This window comes from Macaca nemestrina, chromosome 5, assembly GCF_043159975.1.
Source record: "Macaca nemestrina isolate mMacNem1 chromosome 5, mMacNem.hap1, whole genome shotgun sequence".
Classification (NCBI taxonomy): domain Eukaryota; kingdom Metazoa; phylum Chordata; class Mammalia; order Primates; family Cercopithecidae; genus Macaca; species Macaca nemestrina.
Window position 1 is genome coordinate 154,516,566 of NC_092129.1, and position 24,840 is coordinate 154,541,405.

The 24,840-nt window shown below is 47.5% G+C and overlaps 1 protein-coding gene and 1 long non-coding RNA gene across 4 annotated transcripts; one reads left to right on the forward strand and one right to left on the reverse strand.

Moving 5' to 3' along the window:
- Nucleotides 1-3,707: 3,707 nt before the first annotated feature.
- LOC139363465 (uncharacterized) lies at nucleotides 3,708-14,044 on the reverse strand. 2 transcript variants are annotated; one of them, XR_011623888.1, is made up of 4 exons: nucleotides 13,923-14,044; nucleotides 13,423-13,480; nucleotides 12,460-12,556; nucleotides 3,708-5,000 (listed from the first exon to the last, which is right to left on the reverse strand). It is a non-coding gene; the product is annotated as an uncharacterized lncRNA (long non-coding RNA). The 2 variants fall into 2 exon arrangements; XR_011623889.1 differs by having other exon boundaries at nucleotides 13,423-13,477; nucleotides 13,923-13,988.
- On the forward strand, nucleotides 13,919-17,287 carry LOC139363464 (patr class I histocompatibility antigen, A-108 alpha chain-like). Of its 2 annotated transcripts, XM_071097395.1 has the most exons (7): nucleotides 13,919-14,029; nucleotides 14,161-14,430; nucleotides 14,673-14,948; nucleotides 15,541-15,816; nucleotides 15,919-16,035; nucleotides 16,478-16,510; nucleotides 16,653-17,287. In XM_071097395.1, exons 1-6 carry the CDS (start codon nucleotides 13,957-13,959, stop codon nucleotides 16,483-16,485), a joined length of 1,020 nt encoding a protein of 339 aa, XP_070953496.1. In that variant the 5' UTR covers nucleotides 13,919-13,956; the 3' UTR covers nucleotides 16,486-16,510; nucleotides 16,653-17,287. The 2 variants fall into 2 exon arrangements, with proteins under 2 accessions (XP_070953496.1, XP_070953497.1); XM_071097396.1 differs by lacking the exon at nucleotides 16,478-16,510 and having other exon boundaries at nucleotides 15,919-16,072; nucleotides 16,630-17,287.
- Nucleotides 17,288-24,840: the final 7,553 nt, after the last annotated feature.

Consider the following 24,840-nt stretch of genomic DNA (forward strand, 5'->3'; position numbering starts at 1 on the left):
TCCATTGTGACACTCCCACTGGTGCTTGGTTCAGCTCCATCCTGCATCTTTCCCTACCACTGGCACCACCAGCACCATGGGATCTGAGGGATGCTGGGTGCTTGCACCGTCACCTGGATCTGCTGCAGGGTCCTTCCTTGTGTAGGCCACACTTGAAGCTGGCCTCCTCCTATGTCACCTAGAGTGTGGGCCAAAGCAACTTACCTAGATGTGGAATGTGGTGTCGTCAGAACTCAAAGAACCTCATCAGGCAGTGTGCTTTCTGCCTTCTGGTGAGGATGCAAGATGAAACAGTTTGACTTTTACCTTGGAGGGGACATATCTGTAAGCTGGTAAACACTTGGCACTTGTTCACCCAGAAAACATCACTTCAGTGGCCACCTTTTTTTTTTTTTTTTGAGATTTAATTTCGCTCTTGTTGCACACACTGGACTGCATTACCGCCACCTTGGCTCACTGCAAACTCTGCCTCTCGGGTTCAAGTGGTTCTCCTGCCTCAGCCTCCCAAGTAGCTGGGATTATAGGCATGTGCCACCACACCCGGATAATTTTGTATTTTTAGCAGAAACAGGGTTTCTCCATGTTGGTCAGGCAGGTCTCCAACTCCCGACTTCAGGTGATCCACCCACCTTGGCCACCCAAAGTGCTGGGATTACAGGCATGAGCCACTGCTCTCGGCCGAGTGGCCACTCTTGAAGCTCTGTAAAGTTTGTCTTCACATTCTGGATTGCATGTGTTTTGCCAAGGACTACAGTGCACCTCTTACCTGCTGCTCATCCACCCCAGTCAACAGGAAGTTGTCAATAAAACGAGCTGATTTAATATCCTATATCCAGTGTGGCTAGTACAGTCTTAAGACTATGCTAAAGAGGGCAGGGGAGTTACAATAGCCCTGAGACAAACTATAAATAGATGTTTTGTGGATCCCACATGAATGTGAATCACTCCATATCCACTTTCTAATTGGAGTGGAAAGGACCACACTCACCAGATCCACAGCTACATGCTGTGTGCCCGAGGCTTTATTAATCTGCTCTATCAGTGATATTCAGACAACGTAGAAGTTGCAATTATAACTCCTACTTGGCCATACCTGGAGTAATTTCATTCATTCTTTAGACCTCATCAGGCTTCCTCGGGGACAGGTTGCTGAATTACATAGACACAATAGACAGCCTCAACACCACCCCTCATCCTTCAGCTCTCTATTGGTGGTGCAACCCCCAAAATACTTGCAGTGTCTTCCACAAGACCCACCTGGGTCACGCTATGATTTTTGATTTGGCCAGATGGGGGCAGTGTCAGAGGTTTCCCTTGGGCTTTCAGCACAATGACAGCCCTTACTCTATAGACTAGGGACCCAGTGTGGGGGTGACTCCACCTAACAGTGCATCAGTGTCAATTATGCACTCAGGGAATTGGAAGATAATGAGGGCTGAGTCTATGGATCCAGTGGTCCCATTGTAGGCCATAATGTGTCCAGGTTTACTCCCTGGCCTCCGTAAGCTGTGATGAGACACATGATGGTGCTGTGGGCATCTGGGCATCAATGTAGCTCACACCTAGTGTTAATAATTCCCCCTGTTCTGCCTGTTTCCTTTCCCCAGTGTACAGTCTCCTGTGTAAATTACTATAGGTTCCTCTGCCGAATGACTGAGGGAATTGTCCCAGCATATACTTCCGTGGGGTTGCAGGGTCTTTCACCTAGGGATATGGACTCCGCCTCTGTCACTGAGATCTGAATCTTGTGGACTCCTCCTCTGTCACTGAGATCTGAATCTGAATCTTGGTTGAGGTCTAGGCATTGAGGATGGGATCGTGACTTTGTATTGGGTCAAACACCTTCACCCTCCTGCTCCTCAGTTCTTTCTTTCTTATCATAGACATCAAGCAGCGCCCTTGTTGGCTACCTGTCCTAACCTTGGGACACCACCCTCTATTAACCTTCCCCACACTACCTGCAGCTCGAGTCCTCTTGGCTGCTCCTCTGAAGTTGCCATAGTAACCGTGCCCTCTGGCTTCTGCAGGTCACTGTCACCACTTGGTCTCTGTCTCTTCAGGGCCACACTCTTCCCAAGGATATTAATAAATGCAACTCTGAGACCATCTTTACTACCATATCCCCAGCCTGCAGAGGACAACACCCCCCGACACTTCTTAATGATGCAGGTCCCTCTCACCATCACGTTCCTGAGGCTCTGGTGGAAAGTGTGTCCTCTGGGCCCTCTTGTAGAGCATAGTCCTGGAGGGCCTTCCCCATGCCCACTTTCCTCAGCCTCGTTATTCCATCACCTACATGTTCCAGAGCAACTAAGACATGTCTACCTTGTTGAGAGTTGGGCATCTTTTTTTCCAGTTTATATGGATCCATCCCAGCAGTGGAATAACCTCCATTTTTCAAAGTCCTGGGGTGTTTGATAAACCCATGCCCTGAGAAAGTGCCTCCAAGCCAAATGATTTTTATTCATCCAGACTGAAATTCTGGTTCCTTAATCAAAGGCCCTCAAATTCCAATCCCAGAAGTGGTCCCCAGCCTCCTATGGGGATGTGCTAGCTAGTTCCTGCAAAGCTCCTAAGTGGGATTCCCATGGCATCATAGGGATGAGGCTTCTGTAGCATCTTCCAGCATAAGAAGTGAGAACCATTACTAGAAAAGGATGAGCTTCCTCTGCACGCCCCGAAGATCCTAGACAGCACCCATCGCATAATCCTATTGCAGTTTGCAGAATCTCAGGTTTCCCCACCAGGGCTCTGACTTTCCTGTAACAGGCCTGCCTTGACTGAGTGTCAAACATCTCTGGAGCACTGTGGCCCTCATAATGACGTCTTCACTACCATTCCATGCTATCTGCCCTTTTGTTACAGGAGATAAAGACCTCTCCATGAGATACTGCAGAGGCTGTCACATGTAGCCAGTGACAGCTGTTAACATTCCACAGATTCTCATGATCCTTTCATAGGGCAACAATGCAGCCGAGCAGTAACCAGCCAACTCCCCTGTCTTTGTAGGTTTCCCCCAACCCCATCCTTATTCTACAGGGCATTCTATCACCACACCTGCCATAGCACCCTCTAACCAGGGCATCTTCTCAGCTCAGCACTGGTGAGACCCACAGCAGCTCAGCTGCACCTTGTGCCATGGAGTTTCTGTGTCCTCCACCAACCCGGGTGGCATCCTCTTGGCCTGCCAGGCAGTGGGAAAGCTTATTTCAGATTCTCATTTTTGCCTGTTTTCGTGGATCACCCTTCATGCCACTTGTGTTAGTTAGGGTCCCCTGAGGAGCAGACCCCAATACAGTGGTAAACGTGTAAGGTTTTATTAGGGCAAATACTTGTGAGAGAAATTCATGAGAGAGAAAATGTCGGGAAAGCCATCAGACCACAAAGCAACTCTGAGCCCCAGTGATGCAGAGAGTTCAGGAAGGTCAGTTGGAAGCATCCCAGACCCCGTGCAGGCTAAGGGAAGTTCAGTGAGGGTGGCAGGGAGCTCTGGAGCTTCAAGCAGCCTTCAGAGAAGAAATGTTTCTGCTTTAATTTCTGCCCTGCTTTCCTCAATCATTGACTGGAAAAGACAGTGGGTAGGTGTGGTCTCAGAGCAAATGTGGCAATAGGTTTCAGGATTCAAAAGTTGGGGCCATCACCAATTCTGCTTCCTCTAGCTGAGGGGCTGGGATGTGCATTCTCACGACTGCCACAGTGATCCAGTGGGGAGAGAGGAAAAAGGTGGATGATAAAGAGAAAAAAAAGGTATTAATGGATGAACTGACACCTTTAAGTGGATGAGAAGGGATGACGTTTGGGGCACCAGAAGAGGGACTGGCTCTTTCTGGGAGCAGGATGGTTAACCCACAACAGTCCCCCACGTGGTAAAATGCCTGACGTGTGATGCAGCCGCAAATGCATGAGCAGACAGTGGTGGAATCTGGGAAGTTGTCTTCTAATGTGTTCAGTTTTCTCAGTGAGGTAGGAACCAAGGTCATCAGCCGATGTAAGAATGGGGAAGGAGGGTTGGATATGTGAGCACACAGAGAAGGTGTGTAAGAGTCACCCAGGCCCGGAGGAGGCTGAGGGTAAGCCATGCAGGGAGACGGTGATTGCTGGCCGTGGTGGGGGCTCCCCATGAGGTCTGGGTCGTGAAGGTACAGAGAGCAGTCAGTGTGCTGTGTGTTGCTCTCCTGCAGCTCAGGGAGCAGGTGCAGGGTAGGCAGAGGTAGAATCCACCAGCTGTGTAGTTTTGCCAGGTGAGTGTGACAACGCAAGGGAGAGGCAAGGGAGGGATAGAAATTATTTACCATAGAATTCAAAACGGGTAAGGAGGGAGGAGAGGACACCAAGGGTGAGTAACAGGGAGTAGATGGCAGGATCACTAGATTGGGAATCTCAGTGGGGTGGAAGGATTGTTGGAATTGATGTACTGCAGAACGGACTTCAAGCCTGGAATGCAGGCACATAGACAATGAGTAGTCACTGATATCATATCACAGCATATGAAAAAAATGATAGTATCTGTGTCCTCAGAGCCTGTGGCCACCTTGCATGGGATGAGTGGAAAGATGGCCAGACGGGGGGAAGTGCGAGATTGAGAGCATGGAAGGGTTGGGGTTCTTAGGCATGATGAGGCCTAGGGGATGACAAGGGCACGAAATTCAGGCAGAGACAGGAGAAGGTCAGGGAAGAGAGGAGTTCCAGGATCTGAGAGGCCAGGGAGAGAGGGCATCTTCTCTGATGTATGGGTGTCTATTGCTGCCATAGCCATACAAATTACCACAAACCAAGTGGCTTTAAACAGCACCTAATTATCATGTCACAGTCGTGTCGGTTGCAAGTCCACACAGTCTCACAGGGCTAATATCAACGTACGGGCAGGTCTGCATTCTTTCCTTGAGACTCTGGGGAAGAATCCACTTCCAAGCTCATTCAGGTTCTTGTCTGAATTCACTTCCTTGCAAATAGAACAGAGATTTCCACTTCCTTGTTAAGAGCCAACCTTAGAGGGTATCCTTAAAAGAAGACAAAAGACAGCCCACTGAACTACACATGACAGTTGTCACCAGAGAAGTTTGCACAGTGTGTGCCCAGAGACCACCTGGTAAGAAGAGGATTCTGCTCCTCTCCAGGCCCAGGTAATAGACCCTCATTCCCAGAAGGAGGCATGGCCACTTTCACACAATGAGGGCAGAAGTGTATGTGGAAACCAGACATCCACCTGGGGCCTTCTGGTTCCCCTTGCCTCATTTTAAGTGTGAGCAGAATCATCCAGCAATTCAGCCCGAGATGACTTGATTTCAAAGGGCCCAGACCGGTCAGGGCAGAAGGTTTGAGTCACACTCCTGGGTCATCTCCCAAGGCCCTGCTCCTGTGCTCTGACACCCTCAGTAGCATTGGTGCTGAGGCTCTGCTTCCCATGGGCTGTTCCCAACCAGTGACGGGTCATACCAGTGACACTAAGGCAGGACATTCCTGGGAGACAGGGGAGTCCTCTGATGACCAACTGTACCTCGAGGACTCCTCTATGGCCTTGCTTAACTCTCCTTAGATTGCCTGTGGTCTAGGACATGTCCAGGAGACCTTCTCTCCTTCTGTCCATCACGGGGGGATCACACTCGCATCTTGGTCTGTCGCCTTTCTCAGGGTAACCTGTCTCCCTCACTATATCTTCTGACAGGTGTGTCCCCTATAAAATGCTGTAACTTTAATCCCATGATGGAACTTGCTTTTTGGAGTATCTGGACTGCAAAATCATTTTCATCTGCACACCAGTGTACTCTTACTTATTCCAATTTGTAAAATCCTTTTGCTTACTCAACTACTTCTATCTGCATTAGCACTATTTTGCTGGTATTTGTATTATGCTTTTGAGTTTGTCAATGTTCATGGCTTTAAACAAATTTGGGGGTAATTGGTTACACAGCAACGGATAACTCATGAAGCCCTCTTATATGTCCATTATTCCATAGAGGTTAACTATATCTATTTGATTTCCTCCCATTTTGATAATATTAGCCATACACAGGATTTCTAGTTTCTCAACACCTATTCTTTTCTTTATTTTAGTTTCTTTTCTCCTTTGCTCCTTCCCTTTTTCCTTCCTTCTGTCCCTCCCTCCCTCTTTTTCTTCTCTATTTCCATTCAACCTCTCACCCTCCCTCCTTCTCACTCCCCTTTCCTTCCCTTTCCCCTTCCTTCTTTTCTTCTTTCACTTTTCCTTCCATTCCTCCTTCTTTCCCTCTCTTCCTCCATTTTTTTCCTTTTTCTTATGAAATTTTCCTTAATATAAAATAACCCTGTGTGATTGTGCTATAAGTAAGCATTTTCTGAATCTATATGCCAAAAGTATAATGCCATGGTATATAAGAAACAAGTAAACAACAGGAAGTTATTAACAGAGTCTGAATGAAAATGCCTGCTGTAATTCTACTGCCAAGACAGTGACTTTTAACTCAATTCCTTCGTTGCAGTATTTTCAGAACACATCATCAAGTATTACACATTTATTGTAAAAGTTTAAATAGCCACAATCACTTTGGAAATCATATTATCATTATCTAGTATGATTAAAGTCCATACAACGTATCATCCAACCAACCCATTCCTAATCATCCTCTCTGGGGGGCTTTCTTACCTATGTGCACAGGAGACATGCACATTAATGTATATGGCAAAAAGTGGAATGAGCCACATATACATCAATAGGAAAGTAGTGAAATTGTGGTATAACCATAAAATGTAAACCTTCAGCAGTAAAAATGAGTGAATGACAGTCTCCCACACCACAGATAACTCCTATATGTAATGTGCATCATGGGAAAATAAATGCAGTAGGAATTTGCTTTACAGGAAGCTTAAAAACCAGCAAAACTAACTGATACTTGGCTTGGGCATATACACACACACACACACACACACATATATATATACACACACACACATATATATACACACAAATTATTGCACAAATCTTTAAAGAAATACAAAAGAATAAAAATCACAGGTTCAGGATGGAGTCTCCTTCTGGGGAAGTGAATGGGCAGCAGCCCAGGGGAGCTTTACAGGTTCTGTGTTTTACACCAGTGCTGGGCACCCTGGTAGTTATTTGATTGTAATTCCTAAACAGAGTTTTCCAAATTAAAATAGACCTGTTTTTTATAGAAATGAAAGAGAAAAGAATTTCAAAGTTCACTACAAGGATCCTTAACAAGAACTACTTACATTTGAAGAAAACCACAGCGAACTGTAAGGAGCCACGTGACAGAGAGGACCAGGATGCCATGAAAATGGCCTTGGCTACAAATAGGCCATTTGATCCTTGGCTCACTGTCATCTCTCCAGGTTTTCAATTATACAATGTTCAATCTGCTGTGCAAGGTAATTCCACCTTGCAAAGGATCTGATGTTACATTTTACCACACATAAAACTGAATTAAACTTTTACGGAATTGGAAATGCACATCATTCATCAAAACAAATGAAACAAGAAAAGAGTAGGAAGGAATACCCAGTGATGGAATAGCAAATATGAATGGAAAACAGAATAAGACTGCTAAAAATAAAAAAAAATTTGGAAGCACATAATAGAGTGCTATATGGAATCATAGTGGTGTCCAAATCACTTCTATCACATCTCATTGAATACCATAACAAAAGATGTTAAGTTTATTATAGAATGCCCACCAAAAAGCCAGTTTTTGAGGAAAAAAAAAACTTGTTTCTCAATTAGAGCTAACCATTTGAGGCTACGGCATCAAACCAAAGTTATTGGCATCGTGTTAAGCTAGATGGGCTGAATAAAGTATGAGATTCACGTTTTTGTAAGTGAAAAGCGATTTGTTTAGGCAATTTTTTTCTAAGTGAATGCAACTTTATTAGAGAAGTAAAGAAACAAAAGAACTGCTACTCCATAGAGCAGAGCTTTTTGGTTTTGTTTTTTTTTTTTTTTTGGTTTTTTTTTTTTTTTTTTTTTGGTGTGTTTTTAAGTGCAGGCAAATGTTTAGTGAAAATGATATTACAATAAGAAAATTGGTGCTTGGGGCATATTTCCACTAAATTTGAGACATCTTAGACAAAATGAAGACTTATTTGCAAGGCGTTAGTTTTAAGGGACTGAAGTCTTGGAACTATTTGATCTAGTTACTCTATGTTCTCAACTGTGTTAACTCATTGAAGAGAACATTGTTATTTAATAACAATGGTATTGGCAGGAAAAACTGAGATACTGTTGTATCTCCTTACACTGTCTCCAACTGTGTTTCCCTCAGCGCCCAAAGCTCTGTCATGTCTCAAACTTTTAATCATGAATTTAAAAAGAGAAGCTTATCATGGAATTAGAAACAAACTATTTTAAAATTCATGTGGATCCAAAAAGAGCTTGTAGAGCCAGAAGAATCCTGAGCAAAAAGAAAAAGCTGGAGGCATCAGGCTACCCGACTTAGAACTATACTACAAGGCTACAAAAACAGGCACATAAACCAATGGGACAGAATAGAGAACTCAGAAAAGAGACTGCACATCTACAACCATTTGATCTTCAACAAACCTGACAAAAACAAGCAATGGGGAAAGGATTCCCTATTTAATAAATGATGCTGGGAGAACTGGCTAGCCATATGCAGAAAATTGAAACTGGACCCCCTCCTTACATTTTACACAAACGTTAACTCAAGATGGATTAAAGACTTAAACGTAAAATCCAAAACTAGAAAAACCCTGGAAGAAAATCTAGGCAATACCATTCCGGACATAGGGACGGACAAAGATTTTATGATGAAATCGCCAAAAGCATCTGCCACAGAAGCAAAACTTGACAAACGGGATCTAATTAAACAAAAGAGCTTCTGCACAGCAAAAAAAACTATCATCAGAGCAAACAGACATCCTATGGATGGGAGAAAATTTGTGCAATCTACTCATCTGACAAAGTTCTAATATTCAGAATCTACAAAGAACTTAAGCAAATTTACACGAAAAAAACAACTTCATTAAAAAGTGGACAAAGGACCTGAACAGACACTTCTCAGAAGTAGACGCACATGTGCCCAACAAAAATATGAAAAAAAGGTCAACATCACGGATCATTACAGAATTGCAAATCAAAACCACAAATGAGATACCATCTCATGCCAGTCAGAATGGCAATTATTAAAAAGTCAAGAAACAACAGATGCTGGCGAGGTTGCAGAGAAACAGGAATGCTTTTACACTGTTAGAGGAAAATAAATCGGTTAATCCACTGTGGAAGACAGTGTGGCAATTCCTCAAAGATTTAGAACCAGAAATACCATTTGACCCAGCAATCCCAATACAGGATATATACCTAAGGAATATAAATCATTCTATTATAAAGATATATGCATGTTTACACTCATTGCAGCACTATTCACAGTGGAATAGTGAATAGTGAATAGTCTTCAGTGAAGACATGGAATCAACACAAATGCCCATCAATGATGGACTGGATAAAGAAAATATGGTACATATACACCATGGAATATTATGCAGCCATAAAAAGGAATGAGATCAAGTCCTTTTCAAGGATATGGATGAGCTGGAAGCCATTATCCTCAGCAAACTCACACAGGAACAGAAAACCAAACAACACATGTTCTCTTTCATAATTGGGAACTAAGCAATGAGAACACATGGACACAGCAGGAGGAACACACACTGGGGCCTGTTGGGAGAGGGCACTGGTTGGGAGGATCATTAGAAAAAACAGCTAATGCATGCCAGGGTTAATGCCTAGGTGATGAGTTGATAGGTGCAGCAAACCACCATGGCACACGTTTACCTATGTAACAAACCTGCACATCCTGCACATATACCCTGGAACTTAAAATGCAATTCAATTAAAAGACAAGCTTAAAGAGTTAATGAAAAATAATTAGATAATAGAAGTCTTTGATTTTGGAAAAACCAGAAACAATAGTTTTAATTTTGCTTTTAACATATATTCAAATCGTTTGATACTCATCCCTTCCAGAGGTACAGCTTAATTCCCCTTCTTGAGTGTGGCTTGGACTTAATGAGGCACTTCTGATATGGACTGGCTCTGTGTTCCCACCCAAATCTCATCTTGAATTGTCATTCGAATTGTAATCCCTATCTGTTGGGGGAGGGACCACATGGGAGGTGATTGGATCATGGGGAGAGTTCCCCCATGCTGTTCTCATGATACTGAGGGAATTCTCATGAGATGTGATGGTTCTATAAGGGGCATTTTCCTGCTTCATTCTGCATTTCTCTCTCCTGCCACCATGTGAAGAAGGACATGTTTGCTTCCACTTCTGCTATTACTCTAAGTTTCCTGGGGCAGGCTCCTCAGCAATGCAGAACTGTGAGTCAGTTAAACCTCTTTCCTTTATAAATCACCCAATCTCAGGTATTTCTTTATAGCAGTGTGAGAATGGACTAATACAACTTCTAACTTATAGAATAATGCTGACATAACAGTTTGTGACGTTGGGTGTAGAACATAAAACTCACTGCAGCTTCCACCTTCTCTCTCTCTGTCTCTGGGATCATGAGCTCTGGGGGAATCCAGCTGCTTTGCCATAAGCAGCCCTGCAGGAAGGTCCATGTGACTGAGAACTGAGGCCTTCTGGGACTAGATAACAAGGAATCAGGCCTTTTCCAACAGCCATGTGACTGATCCATCTTTCTTGTGAATCCTCAGCCCCAGTGAAGTCCTCAGATGATGCAGCCCTTGACTGACAACTGGACTGCAATCTTGTGAGAGGGCCTGAGCCAGAAGCACTCAGGGAAACCTCTCCTGGATTCCTAACCATTGGAAAGTGTAGGAGATGATGAATATTTGTTGTTTTGAGCTAAGTGTTACATAATTTGTTACTCAATCGTAAATAAATAATACATTTTCACAAGAGAGGATGTATTATTACATGTTAAATTGCATATGCCCCAAATATATCATCATTATCATTATTATTTTCGAGACAAGGTCTCACTCTGTAACCCAGGCTGGAGTGCGGTGGCATGATCACCATGCACTGCAGTGTCGACCTCCTGGGCACAAGGGACCCTCTGATCTCAGCCTCCTGAGTAGCTGGGACTACAGGCATGAACCACTATGCCTGACTAATTTTCTAATATTTTTGTAAAGATGGGGGTTTTGCCCAGGCTGATCTTGAACTTCTGGAGTCAACAAATCTGCCTTCCTCTGCCTTCCACAGTGCTAGGATAGCAGGCGTGAGCCACCACATATGGCCTAAAGTAATTATAAGACATTAAACATGTAATTTAGTTTTAAAAGGTAAGGAGAATTTCCATGGCCGAAGAGGATGTAGTTTAATATCGTTCACAATGATCACTTTATTTGAACTTCAATTTCCTACTGTGTCGCAATTAAACAGAAAAGGAAGATCCAGCCCTTGCTGGGCTGTTTCTATGATGGCCCCAACAGCCAGCTCCTGGTCATTCACCTTCCCCCAGTGATTCAACCAACTCTAATGTAGGTGCGGCTGTGAAGGGATTTAGCAGAGATAATTAAGGGGCTCAATTAGTTGACTTTAGGCTGGGTTTCTCCTGCTTGGACTGTCCTAATCAGGTGAGCCCTTGAAAGGACTGGGTTCTTCCTGAGCATAGAGAAACACAGTGTGAGAAGGATTCAGCATGAGGGGTTTCCTCCACCGTGGGCTTTGAAAATGAAGAGGCTATTGGCCGGGTGCGGTGGTTCACGCCTGTAATCCCAGTACTTTGGGAGGCTGAGGCAGGCAGATCAAGAGGTCAGGAGATCAAGACCATCCTGAATAACACGGTAAAACCCTGTCTCTACTAAAAATACCAAAAAAAAAAAAAAAAAAAAAAAAAATTAGCCGAGCGTAGCGGCAGGCGCCTGTAGTCTCAGCTACTTGGGAGGGTGAGACAGGAGAATGGCGTGAACCAGGGAGGTGGAACTTGCAGTGAGCTGAGATTGCACCACTGCACTCCAGCCTGAGCTACAGAGCGAGACTCTGTCAAAAAAAAAAAAAAAAAAAAAAAAAAAAAAAAAGGGGCTGTGTAGGAAAGAACGCTGGTGAGCACCAGGAATTGAGCGCAGCCCTTCACGTTCTCTACATTGACAACCAGCAAGGAACAGGGACTTTAGTCTTACAACTGTAAGAAACTGCATTCTGCCACCTCTCTATAAACCTGAAGGAGGATTCCAAACGAAAACACAGCTTTTGGAAGCCCAGAACAGAGATTCTATCCACATCTTGCCCAGATTTCTGACCAAGGAACTAGAAGTAGATAAATGGGTGTTGTTTTGCCAGGGGTGGTAGTACATGAATGAATTGATGAGTTGATATGCACACTAGTTACATAAAATAAAATCTTTCTGAACTTTTTCAGTGTTTTGCACTTCATAATTATCTGGGATGCAATTTAATACACTCATATTTCATTCATTAAGTCAATAAAAATTAATTTAGTGCCTATGATGAACCAGGTATCCCTTCATATGCTCACCTGCCTGACACTCCAGAAGTTTCACAAGACCGAGGTGGAGACACCAGAGTGTTTTAGGTGGAGAAATGACACACTCTGACTGACAGGAGCAGGACCACTGTGAAGACAACAGTCACGTAGCAGGTCATGGGACAGTGCTAGTGTCACAATTCACAAGTGACAGTGCGGTGGGGACTAAAGGGAGAGGAGGGTCTGAAGGATGAGAGGGACTGAAGGAAGGGCTGGAGAAGCAGGAGCTGAGGAAAAGGACCAGAGGAAAGAATTCGAAAGCAGCAGAATTCTTAGGTTTCAATACATTGTTTTATGGATTTTAATATATCCATCTACAGAGCCTCACAGGGTGTCCTTGGCAGTTGGCCTTTAATACGTTATGTGGGTCTGCCTAAAAACTAATTGCTTTTATGTTAATCAGGTTTTAAAAATACTAAGTGTTCCTATAAAATATACACAACACTTAGAAATGGATACTTCCTAAACACAGGCAGTGCATGAGCACTGGTGAGGGGCATTGTGACTGCATTGAGCAGTTGCAACTGTGAGGTGAATATTCTGTACTGTTTGCGGACATATAGTCTGCAAACTATAGGTCTCCTGGTTGCAACATATAATAACACAGTGTGCTAGTTTATACTGAGGAAATATCCTGGACTCACACAGAAACTCAGAGCTATGGAATGATGGTAAATTTAAAATACGACAAGTGGGAGTCACAGATACATTGTTTGTGAAAGTGAAATTTAGGAGCTTTGTGAGTCCTGTTGTAACGCTTTTGGACATATCGATAAATCAAGGGGCCAAAGTCACACTTTTTACCGATTAGATTCCTGATCATTCGGGGGTTACCAAGATTCTACAACCCAATGTATTTAATAAACAAACAGCAAACTGGTCTCTATTCTGTCTCATGCACTGAGGCGCCACTTTTCCAGATTAAAAAAAAAAAAAAAAAAAAAATCTCTATACCTTCATTCCCAGAGCAAGCTCACTCTCTGGCACCAAGCTCCGTGGGGTGAGTTTTCTTCTAGAAGAATCCAAGGGGATAGGTAAGGAGTGGGAGGCAGGGAGTCCAGTTCAGGGATGGAGATTCCGGGATGAAAAGTGAAGGGAGAGTGACAGGGCCCATGCCCAGGGGTTCTCCCTGGTTTCTCAGACAGCTCCTGGGCCAAGACTCAGGGAGACATTGAGACAGAGCGCTTGGCACAGGAGGAGCGGGGTCAGGGCGAAGTCCCAGGGCCCCAGGTGTGGCTCTCAGGGTCTCAGGCCCCGAAGGCGGTGTATGGATTGGGGAGTCCCAGCGTTGGGGATTCCCCATCTCCGCAGTTTCTCTTCTTCTGACAACCTGCGTCGTGTCCTTCTTCCGGAATACTCAGGACGCGGACCCCGTTCTCACTCCCATTGGGTGTCGGGTTTCTAGAGACGCCAATCAGCGTCGCCGCAGTCCCGGTTCTAAAGTCCCCACTCACCGACCAGGACTCAGATTCTCCCCAGACGCCGAGGATGGCGGTCATGGCGCCCCGAACCCTCCTCCTGGTGCTCTCAGGGGTCCTGGCCCTGACCCAGACCCGGGCGGGTGAGTGCGGGGTCGGGAGGGAAACGGCCTCTGCGGGGAGGAGGGGAGGGCCCGCCCGACGGGGGCGCAGGACCCGGGGAGCCGCGCGGCGAGGAGGGTCGGGCGGGTCTCAGCCTCTCCTCGCCCCCAAGGCTCTCACTCCATGAGGTATTTCTACACCTCCATGTCCCGGCCCGGCCGCTGGGAGCCCCGCTTCATCGCCGTGGGCTACGTGGACGACACGCAGTTCGTGCGGTTCGACAGCGACGCCGAGAGTCCGAGGATGGAGCCGCGGGCGCCGTGGGTGGAGCAGGAGGGTCCAGAGTATTGGGACCGGGAGACACAGAACATGAAGACCGCGACACAGACCTACCGAGTGAACCTGCGGACCCTGCTCCGCTACTACAACCAGAGCGAGGCCGGTGAGTGACCCCGGCCCGGGGCGCAGGTCACGACCTCTCCACATCCCCCACGGACGGCCCTGGTGGCCCCGAGTCTCTGGGTCCCAGATCCACCCCGAAGCCGCGGGACCAGGGGACCCTTGACCCGAGAGAGCCCCAGGCGCCTTTACCCGATTTCCTTTTTAGTTTGGGCCAAAATGCCCGCGGGTTGGTCGGGGCGGGGCGGGGCTCCGGGGACGGGCTGACCGCGGGGGCGGGGCCAGGGTCTCACACCATCCAGAAGATGTACGGCTGCGACCTGGGGCCCGACGGGCGCCTCCTCCGCGGGTATGAACAGTTCGCCTACGATGGCAGGGATTACATCGCCCTGAACGAGGACCTGCGCTCCTGGACGGCCGCGGACATGGCGGCTCAGAACACCCAGCGCAAGTGGGAGGCGGAGGATGTGGCGGAGCAGCACAGAACCTACCTGGAGGGCGAGTGCCTGGAGTCGCTCCGCAGATACCTGGAGAACGGGAAGGAGACGCTGCAGCGCGCGGGTACCAGGGGCCACGGGGCGCCTCCCTGATCTCCTGTGGATCTCCCGGGCTGGCCTCCCACAAGGAGGGGAGACAAATGGGATCAACACTAGAATATCGCCCTTGCTCTGGTCCTGAGGGAGAGGAATCCTCCTGGGTTTCCAGATCCTGTACCAGAGAGTGACTCTGAGGGTCCGCCCTCCTCTCTGACACAAGGATAAAAGCTCTGAGGGAATGAAGGGAAGACGATCCCTCGAATACTGATCAGGGGTTCCCTTTGACACCGGCAGCAGCCTTGGGCCCCGTGACTTTTCCTCTCAGGCCCTGTTCTCTGCTTCACACTCAATGTGTGTGGGGGTCTGAGTCCAGCTCCTCTGAGTCCCTCAGCCTCCACTCAGGTCAGGACCAGAAGTCACTGTTCCTTCCTCAGGGAATAGAATTTTCCACGGAATAGGAGATTCTCACAGGTGCCTGTGTCCAGGATGGTGTCTGGGTTCTGTGCTCCCTTCCCCACCCCAGGTGTCCTGTCCATTCTCAAGATGGTCACATGTGTGCTGGTGGAGTGTCCCATGACAGATGCAAAATGCCTGCATTTTCTGACTCTTCCCATCAGACCCCCCCAAGACACATGTGACCCACCACCCCGTCTCTGACCATGAGGCCACCCTGAGGTGCTGGGCCCTGGGCTTCTACCCTGCGGGGATCACACTGACCTGGCAGCGGGATGGAGAGGAACAAACTCAGGACACGGAGCTCGTGGAGACCAGGCCTACAGGGGATGGAACCTTCCAGAAGTGGGCAGCTGTGGTGGTGCCTTCTGGAGAGGAGCAGAGATACACCTGTCATGTGCAACATGAGGGTCTGCCCAAGCCCCTCACCTTGAGATGGGGTAAAGAGGGAGGTGGGGGTGTCATGTCTTTTAGGGAAACCCGGAGCCTCTCTGGAGACATTTAGCAGGGTCAGGACCCCTCACCTTCCCCTCTTTTCCCAGAGCCGTCTTCCGAGTCCACCATCCCCATGGTGGGCATCATTGCTGGCCTGGTTCTGCTTGGAACTGTGGTCACTGGAGCGGTGGTTGCTGCTGTGATGTGGAGGAGGAAGAGCTCAGGTGAGGAAGGGGTGAGGAGTGGGGTCTGGGATTTCTTGTCTCACTGAGGGTTTCAAGCCCCAGGTAGAAGTGTACACTGTCTGGTTACTGGGAAGCACCATCCACACTTATGGGCTGACCCAGCCTGGGCCCTGTGTGCCAGCACCTACTCTTTTGTAAAGCACCTGTTACAATGAAGGACAGATTTATCACCTTGATTATGGTGAAGGGACCTGATCCCAGCAGTCACAAGTCACAAGGGAAGGTCCCTGCTGAGGACAGACCTCAGGAGGGCAATTGGTCCAGGACCCACACCTGCTTTCTTCATGTTTCCTGATCCTGCCCTGGGTCTGCAATCACACATTTCTGGAAACTTCTCTGGGGTCCAAGACTAGGAGATTCCTATAGGACCTTATGGCCCTGACTCCTTTCTGATATCTCACAGGACATTTTCTTCTCATAGATAGATAAGGAGGGAGCTACTCTCAGGCTGCAAGTAAGTATGAAGGAGGCTGATCCCTGAGATCCTTGGGATATTGTGGTTGGGAGCCCATGGGGGAGCTCACTAACCCCACAGTTCCTCCTCTAGCCACATCTCCAGAGGGATCTGACCAGGTCCTGTTTTTGTTCTACTCCAGGCAGTGACAGTGCCCAAGGTTCTGATGTGTCTCTCACGGCTTTAAAGGCGAGACCCTGGGGGGCCTGATGTGTGGGGGGTGTTGGGGGGAACAGTGGACGCAGCTGTGCTGTGGGGTTTCTTTGACTTGGATGTATTGAGCATGTGATGGGCTGTTTAAAGTGTCACTCCTCACTGTGACGGATGTGAATTTTTTCATGAATATGTTTTCTATAGTGTGACACAGCTGCCTTGTGTGGGACTGAGAGGCAAGATTTGTTCACGCCTTCTCTTTGTGACTTGAAGAACCCTGACTTTCTTTCTGCAAAGGCACCTGAATGTGTCTGTGTTCCTGTAGGCATAATGTGAGGAGGTGGGGAGAACACCCCATCCCCGTGTCCACCATGAGCCTCTTCCCCACGCTGACCTGTGTTCTCTCCCCATTTATCTTTCCTGTTCCAGGGAGGTGGGGCTGGGATGTCTGTATCTCTGTCTCAACTTCATGGTGCACTGAGCTGTATCTTCTTCCTTCCCTATTACAATTAGAACCTGAGTATAAATTTACTTTTTCAAATTCTTGCCATGAGAGGTTGATGAGTTAATTAAAGGAGAAGATTCCTGAAATTTGAGAGACAAAATAAATGGAAGACATGAGAACCTTCCAGAGTCCACGTGTTTCTTGTGCTGATTTGTTGCAGGGGAGGCGAGTAGATGGGGCTGTGCCCAGTTTGTGTTCCGGCCACCACGGGCTTTATGTGGTCACTGCTTGGCTGAGTCATCTTTGCTCCTTTATTGTCCTTGGCCTTTCAGTAGAACCTTGTCCCACCAAGACCTGTGATCACAGGGAGTTGGATGTCACCTAGGGTGGTCCCTGCATACAAATCTCCTTGTGTTATCAAGAGATAAATTTTCAGATCTGTCTAGATCTTGCCCTCCTCCCAGGGCTCTTTCCTGGATTGTATTTTCCATCTTGTCTCCAATCGCTTTAAAGGAACCAGATTCTGAAATTTGCAGGGAGGATGGGTCCCCTAGTTTCTCATCACAGGTAACCTTCTGTTGGAGCTCCTCTTCTGCTGTCCTACTCATCTTCCTGCCCTGAGTTGTAGTAATCCTAGCGCTGGCTCCAATCCAAACTCATGGATGTATAAAGAAGAGTCTAATTTAGATTCATATGTGGTCGGAAAATTGTACCCATAAGGCTAGGATTATTGTTCCTGAAGAGAAAAATATGGTTGTGTGCTGCAGTGTGCATCCCATCCCAGAGGGAGGGATGAGGATGTAAAGTGTGAAAAGATACAGAAAGTAAGGAGGTGGGAGAGTGGGGGTCCCTCTGCATGTGGAGCTCACCTGATGCAAGTAGGTCTCAGAATCTTCAGGCATGTCATAGGTAAAGGCAGTGTTCACCTGCTCCGTGTCCATGGCTCAGCTGAATGGGTTGGTAGTCAAAGAATTTATCTTTAAAACTATTTTGGGGTCATTCTCCAGCAAGTGCAGAAGTATAAAAAAATTTAGTCACCTGAGGTGCATTCCTTGGCTTCCTGGCCAGTTTTCCCAAGGCCTCCACTGCCACCATGCACCCTGGGTGCCCTCCACACTCTCCGAGTGTCCAAATGTGTGTGAGGAGGTTAAGGGCAGGAAGAACTATTGGATCATGGATTGAGGTGCCTTTTCCCACCTCTGGAGGTGGTGAGGTGTGGATTCATAAGCTGGCATTGAAGAGATCACTGCCATTTGTGAACGTTTGTTTGGTCACCAACAGTCATGGCTGAACCCTGAGAAGGAAGAGAAACTTGTCTAAAAAAAGTAATTGTCCTGAGAAGAAATCTGTAGAAATACCTGCAGGTTGATCACTAAGGTCATCTCAGAGTGTGACATGGGGTCTGGCCCGACTCATGGACCTTCTCCAATATGGAAGTAGCAACTCCATGCCAGCCAGGACCTGAGAACCTCTCCAGGTGCTCAGGGGCCAGCAATTATGCAGCCTGCCTTCTGTGCCTGGCACTTCCTTCATATGTCTGGCTGTCCTTGGAGGGCTGAAGTTCAAGGAGTCGGGGCAAGGAGGTGGTGACCAGGCAAAGCTTGAGTTGCAAGAAGACATGGATATGAGGCCATCCTGGTCATTGTTGCCTGATCAAGGTCTTTGTTCCTTGTGGAGGCAGAATTCACCGCGTGTTAGTTTTTCCTACTGTAATCAACGTGAACTTGGGGTTGATGCACTGATACAATAAGGTTTGCTCTGCTGCAGTAGTGTTGCCTCCGTGTAAGAGAAACAAAGGCTTCAATATAACATCTGCCTGTTTATCTTAGAGCCAAAGGGCTAACAAAGCATCTGTGGGAACACAGCGGCACACACCCCAGTCAGGACCCCGCAAGGACTGAACCAAATGTGGGGTCATTAGCTTTTCCCGGCCTCAGATAGGAGTCTCACTCTGCCTCAGCCATGACTCCCATACCATGTGCATGTGGCAGGTGTCTGTGTGCCCAGCAAGGACACAGTTCAGAGAGCTTTCTTCATTACCTAGGGTGTGTGGTTGGAAAAAAAAAAAAGTTGCCTACGTCCATGAGGCTCTGGAGGGAAGCATAGAACCTACTACTAAATTCTTCTGGGCTGACCCATTTCAGGCCATGGTTTCCTCTGTATCAAAGTTGCTCTCTCACTGATCTACTGACAGTTAGCCCTTAACACAAGAGTGTGTGGAGCGGTAAAATCCACGTCGACCTGAGAAGGCCCCAGACATGTAATGATGTCTGGTGGCTTTGGCTGGGGCTGCCCCATGGCTGTTCTCCTTCCTGGGCATTCCCCCCTCCCATCTCACTGGAGCTGTGTCGGGTTTACCTGTCCTCTCTTCTCACTCCCATTCTTCAGAGTGGGGTGCCATGGTGTGCTCCTCTCTCCCCAACATAGCACTGGTGTCCCCTTTGGAGCCTAGTTTCTCTTTTCATCTCCAGGCCTGCTGGGGACGCCATAATCCTAGGAAGTTGGCTGCTGGGCATCCACTATGGTCTCCAGCCCTGGACCACAGGTGCTGTCATATTTTGGGTGGAAAGGAATTTGATTCTTTTCTGGAAAGTAAAGGAAAATGGATGAGGGCAATTAGGTTGCTCTCATGGGAACTTGAAAGACTCTTCCTCTTCCCCCTACTTTAACAAGATAAACGGAGAAAAGGAGCTCCCATTAAGGGAAAACATTGACTCTATCCCTATTGACTCTATCCTTGAAATGGAATTTGGATTCAATTTCAAATTGAAATCATTTTCAGAGGTAGAGTCAAATTCAAATATGACTCTATCCCTGAAATTAAATCATGAGCAAATAAGAAATTTATGATATGTAAACTAAGCCATTTAAGTAAACTATTCCAGAATTTAAAGCTCAGCAATGACAAGATACCAGGAAACAGTGACAATTCTCCCACTCCACAGGTGAGGCCAGTGAGACTGGTCAGGGCTTGCTGCCTGCTGCTTGGTGCTGTCCTGGTACTTTAGAAGCGTCTGTGATTCTGTGAACCTCACCCACGGTTGCCCAACAACTTCCTTTTACTTATGTGAGCCCGACTCTGCTTTTATGGCTTGTACCCAAGTAATTCAAGTTATTAATTTATGACTTACACAGTCCCATGTGGAGAAAGGGAAGGAGAGTTGGTACTTTTCAATGTTACTACCTGCTAAGCATTTATATGTGAAATGTTGCTTTTTAAAGCCATACTTTTGGATTAAAGCAAACACTCATATATTTAAGTAAATTCTGTGAAGAATGTGAACATTGTAGGTGAGTGCATTATTCTCAGCTTCCATCTCCTCACAGAGCCATCGTCCACTCTATTCCATCCCGTCCCCTGCACTGGGAGGCAACCATGACAGAGGGCACGGCCTGTGCTCCTTTGGCATCTGGCTTCTGCTTGGGTTTGGATGATAACAGACACCTCCAGGGGATGGGGGTGTGGGAGGAGAAGTAACTCAGGGTTTTCATTCCCTCACTCTCTGGGCAGCTGTGGTTCTGTAATGACTTCAGGCCTCTACCTACAGCCCCAGGGATGCGGGACTATCCCTACTGAAAGCTGCAGGTTGGCCTGAGTTCTGGAAATTGCTCCCTTCCTTGCTCTTTCAAGCTCAGAGTTGCAGTTTCCTGCTACAGATCATCCCAGGGAGCTTCAGCGCCCCTTGTGGCTTTCTTAGCCCTGCCAGCACCTCTGTAATATGTGTCTTCCTTCTGCCTCATCTCTTTCCTGCCAGACCCCGACCACGGGGTGTTCCCACAAAAGAAGTGACAAGAATTTATTTATGGAATAACACATCTATTCACAATGTTAATTCAGTTTGTTTTGGTAGAGACTGGATCTTGCTATGTTGCCCAGGCTGGTCTTCAACTACTGGCCTCAAGCAATCCCCTTGCCTCAGCCTTCCTAAGTACTAGGACTATAGGCGTGAGCGAGTGTGCCCAGGACTTAATTCAAAATTTTGACTTACTACAATGAAAGGGAAGCAATAGAAGCATTTTGGAAATGGAGCAGGAAAGAAGGCAAAGGTGGGAAAGATCAATCTGTGTCATCTGAGAAGCCCCACGTGCAGAGGCTGTCCCGGGTCTTTAGGGGACAGCAACAACAAAGCACACAGGATGCTAGTGTCAGGGACAGAGCATGGCCACGGCGGGATGAGAGTGGCTCTCTTACGAAATAATGCTCATATACATCCCTTATGAGAAGGATCAGATCAACATATAAAATTATGCCAAATAAAGTGAAACTCAAGGCAGGAGTGGGACTGGCCATTCTCAGCCCTTGACCTCCATGGACTTGGAGAAAGGCTCAGCCTGGAGATGTGTGAGGCCTCCGACCTGGAGCAGCACCCGCCCCTAAAGACCAGGCACAAATCCCAGCACATGGAGGGATCCAGACAAATACACAAGAAATGACCACAGTAGGAGCTTTACTGAGCACAGAGCAAGGCTGCACACCACTCAGCACCTGCCCTCCACCTGCCCTTCTCTCCCCAGCACAGCAGATCCTCAGAATCCAAAAAGAGATCCTAACCTCCATGTTTTATTAATGGCTTATAATGTTTTATCACATCTTCCATCAATGATATGCAGAAGATAGCTGTAGAACAACACATCTATTTAGGGTGAATGAGTCACAGTGGAAATCTGGGAGGGAGACCCTGTAACCCTTTCATTCCAAGAAAGGAAATGATGGTCCTGGGAGAGATCCCAGGTCTGGATATTGGAATTATGTGGAAGGGGTTCTGAGGCATCAGGGGAACAGGCCTTACTTCAGCCATCCTCCCTGTGCTATGCTTGGGAGGAGACAGAGCTCATCAGCTGCGCAGCTCGGGGAAGAGAAGGCAGGGTGTACACAGAGACACAGGGAACTGAGAACAATCTGTTTCTTGCTGGTCTGTACAAGGCGGCTTTCAACTGTGGAGAACATGTTAATGACCAGATTCAGCTCAGCCACTCTCAGCCTTGACACCCTGAGCACTAGGGCAGCCCATCACCATTCCCTACCTTCAAATCCAAAGATCCCCTATAGCCCAAAGCTGCTCCCTGCCCTCAACTGCTGTTGGCATCAGGTCTGAGAGATCATATTTCAGCAAGATGTGAGAACCACATCAGTGTCCAGGATCCTGTCACCACCTGGAGAATGACAATAAAAAGACCCAGCAGAGCCTGCAGAAGGAGACTGTATTTGAGGTAGGACCATGGGATAGGTGAGGAACAGGACTGTTCCTGCTGCCCCTTCCATGCTGCTCTTTATAGTATAGACCCCTCCTGAAGTTCTTTTGAGGACAGAAGACCCTGTTAGGTGTCATGGTACAGAGGGGGCCTTGAGGGCGTTGAATACCTGGTTAACATTGCTACTTAGCTGAGATTAGGAAGGTAAACCCAAACGCAGGAGAAGAGAAAGAGCCAGCATGGGACCCTGCAGTCACCCTCCTGGACATCTGTTTGCAGGGAGGGTCTTTCCTGCAGGGTTGGGGCACCCAGTATTGAGGTCCTATGTGTATGGCTACGCTGCTGTTCTTATCTGTGAATAGGGCCAGACCCATTTCTTCCTCCAACGAAACAACCAGGGGAATCCATCGACAAAACACCTGCTAGCTTCACATTAATCCTGTATTAGTTTGATTTAATATTTCATATCTTATAAGAAATGAAATGGAAGGATGATCTCTTTGGTAAAAGTAATTCCAATTCCTGGGGCCCTGGATCCCTTATCTCACTCTTTAAATTTCTCATGGAGGATCAGGGGAGTACAGAGCCCTGAAACAGTCATGAGGCCTGAAGCTCCCTGGTGTAAAGGACCCTCCCCTGCACCCTGGGGCTCAGAGCAAACAGCACAGCTGACTCCCAGAGTCTCCAGCCTCCATCCTCTAATGTCAGCCTGAACTTTCCCAGTCTTCCTGGCTGCCAAGCTTCTGGTTCCCAGCAGCCTCCTCTCTCACCCTTCACCTCTTCTGATCGGGGCCGTTGGCCACTTGACAGGCAGTGCCCTCCTTGTCAGTCTGCCTGTTTGCCTGGTTCCCTCTCAGAGTTTGTGGCTTGACTGGGTTCACTATCTCCAGCCCCACCAGGAACAGGAAGAAGTGACTGGGCAAATCCCCCAATAGCAGTGGGATCCCTACACATGAGATGGGGCAAAACCATCATTCTAGTGCCTCCCATACCTGAGAACTTCTTGCACATCACAGTTCCAAGGACTAGAACAGGAAGTAGCTCTAAGTCAGAAATGGTTTCCATGATGGTTAGGATGAGCTGGGAAGGGGATTCTGAGAAGGGAATGAGAGGGGTCTCCACCTGCAGGTCAAAACTCTGACCCTGTCACAGGGTCCAGAATAGCTCCTGCTTGCCAGTTCTGTGAAGGGGTTTCTATCTTATACCCATTTGTACTCATCTCAGTATAAGAGGCCTGAACAGCCCCTCATGCAGCACACAGCACAGCGATTCCTGCTCCTCCCCAGAAGCCACCAGCACAGCCACCCACTTCTAGAAGGTCCCATTCCCCTGAGGCCCGGGGTCCCCATGCTATACGTCCTGAGTGTGGTCTGCCCTCCCACAGTCAAATCAGCGTGATCTTTCCTGGGTAGAATCCCTAGGCCTGGCACCTCAAGGTCACCTTCCCATTAGGTCCTGAGTGATGGGTCACAAGTGCTGATGGCTGCTCTGAGGAGAGTCTCAGAGGTGGAAAAAATTTAATGAGAATCCCAGCTCTCAGCCTCCTTGCCAGAGGTCCAGCAGAAATTTTCAAAGTTAAAAGTGGATTCAGGATAAACAGTTTACCTAATCTCTAGTGCTCTCTCTCTCTACACATGTGTCTCATTGTCTGTGAAGCTACTATTATGCTTCTAACGTTGGTGATATTCTTTTTCAGTTTTAAAATGTCTATGATTTTTTTTCTAATTTGCACTCAGGTTTTGCAACCTTTTAATACTATCTGTTACATTGTGATGTTAGAAACTAGCAGTCGTTTGTGGTACTTTCACGCACTGTGTCTCTGCTGGTTCGGTTTCCTGGTATTTTATCTTCTGGTTGTGTTAAAGGTAATCTCTAATTGTTGGGCACAGAAGACTAGGGAAGAGACAGATCCCTTGGTGCAGTATACCACTACTGACAAACACATCACTGTTGACAAGGGGAACTGCTGTCCTTTCCTAGTTACCTCCCTGCACTCCTCCTCCCTGTCCCTTCTACCCACCCACCCTCAGGACAGCCTTAGGAGCCTGGGCAGAATCCCCAGATCCACAATAGAAATGCTGAGGAGGAGGAGGAAGCGGCATGATAAGGGCCTCCTTCCCTCTTATAGGGACCCCTCCAGGTAACATAATTCCAGCTTCAGGAGGTCCTGACGTGCGGCCCCGAGGACTACAGTACCTTCCAGCAGCATCGTCTCCTTGCCATGCTGCGGGTTTCTGCGCCTAGGGTAGTGACCCATTACGGGTTCCCTTGCAGTCTCCGTGATCCAGAACCTCTCCCAGGTGCACTTGATCCTCTGAGCCGCAGATCGCGCCGCTGTCCAGGTCTTTACGTCTGGTTCAGGGACATTATTCCCTGTCGCAGGGGGCTGAAAGTGTCCCCTAAGGAAGTTCTCAAATGGTGCCACCATGCAGCCAAGCAGTAACTGCAGGTGCAGGGCCCTGAACCTGTCCAGGGGTCAGCCCAAAGCAGGGCTAGAAACCCCGCTTCGCCCCGCGCAACTCAGCTCCCCCCTCCCTCT

What these genes read in the sequence shown, in the direction of transcription:
- LOC139363464 (XM_071097396.1), top strand. Translation starts at nt 13,957, where the DNA reads ATGGCGGTCATGGCGCCCCGAACCCTCCTCCTGGTGCTCTCAGGGGTC. An exon ending in CCTGACCCAGACCCGGGCGG is followed by an intron (nt 14,030 to 14,160) that starts GTGAGTGCGGGG and finishes CTCGCCCCCAAG; the next exon opens with GCTCTCACTCCATGAGGTAT. An exon ending in CTACAACCAGAGCGAGGCCG is followed by an intron (nt 14,431 to 14,672) that starts GTGAGTGACCCC and finishes GGGCGGGGCCAG; the next exon opens with GGTCTCACACCATCCAGAAG.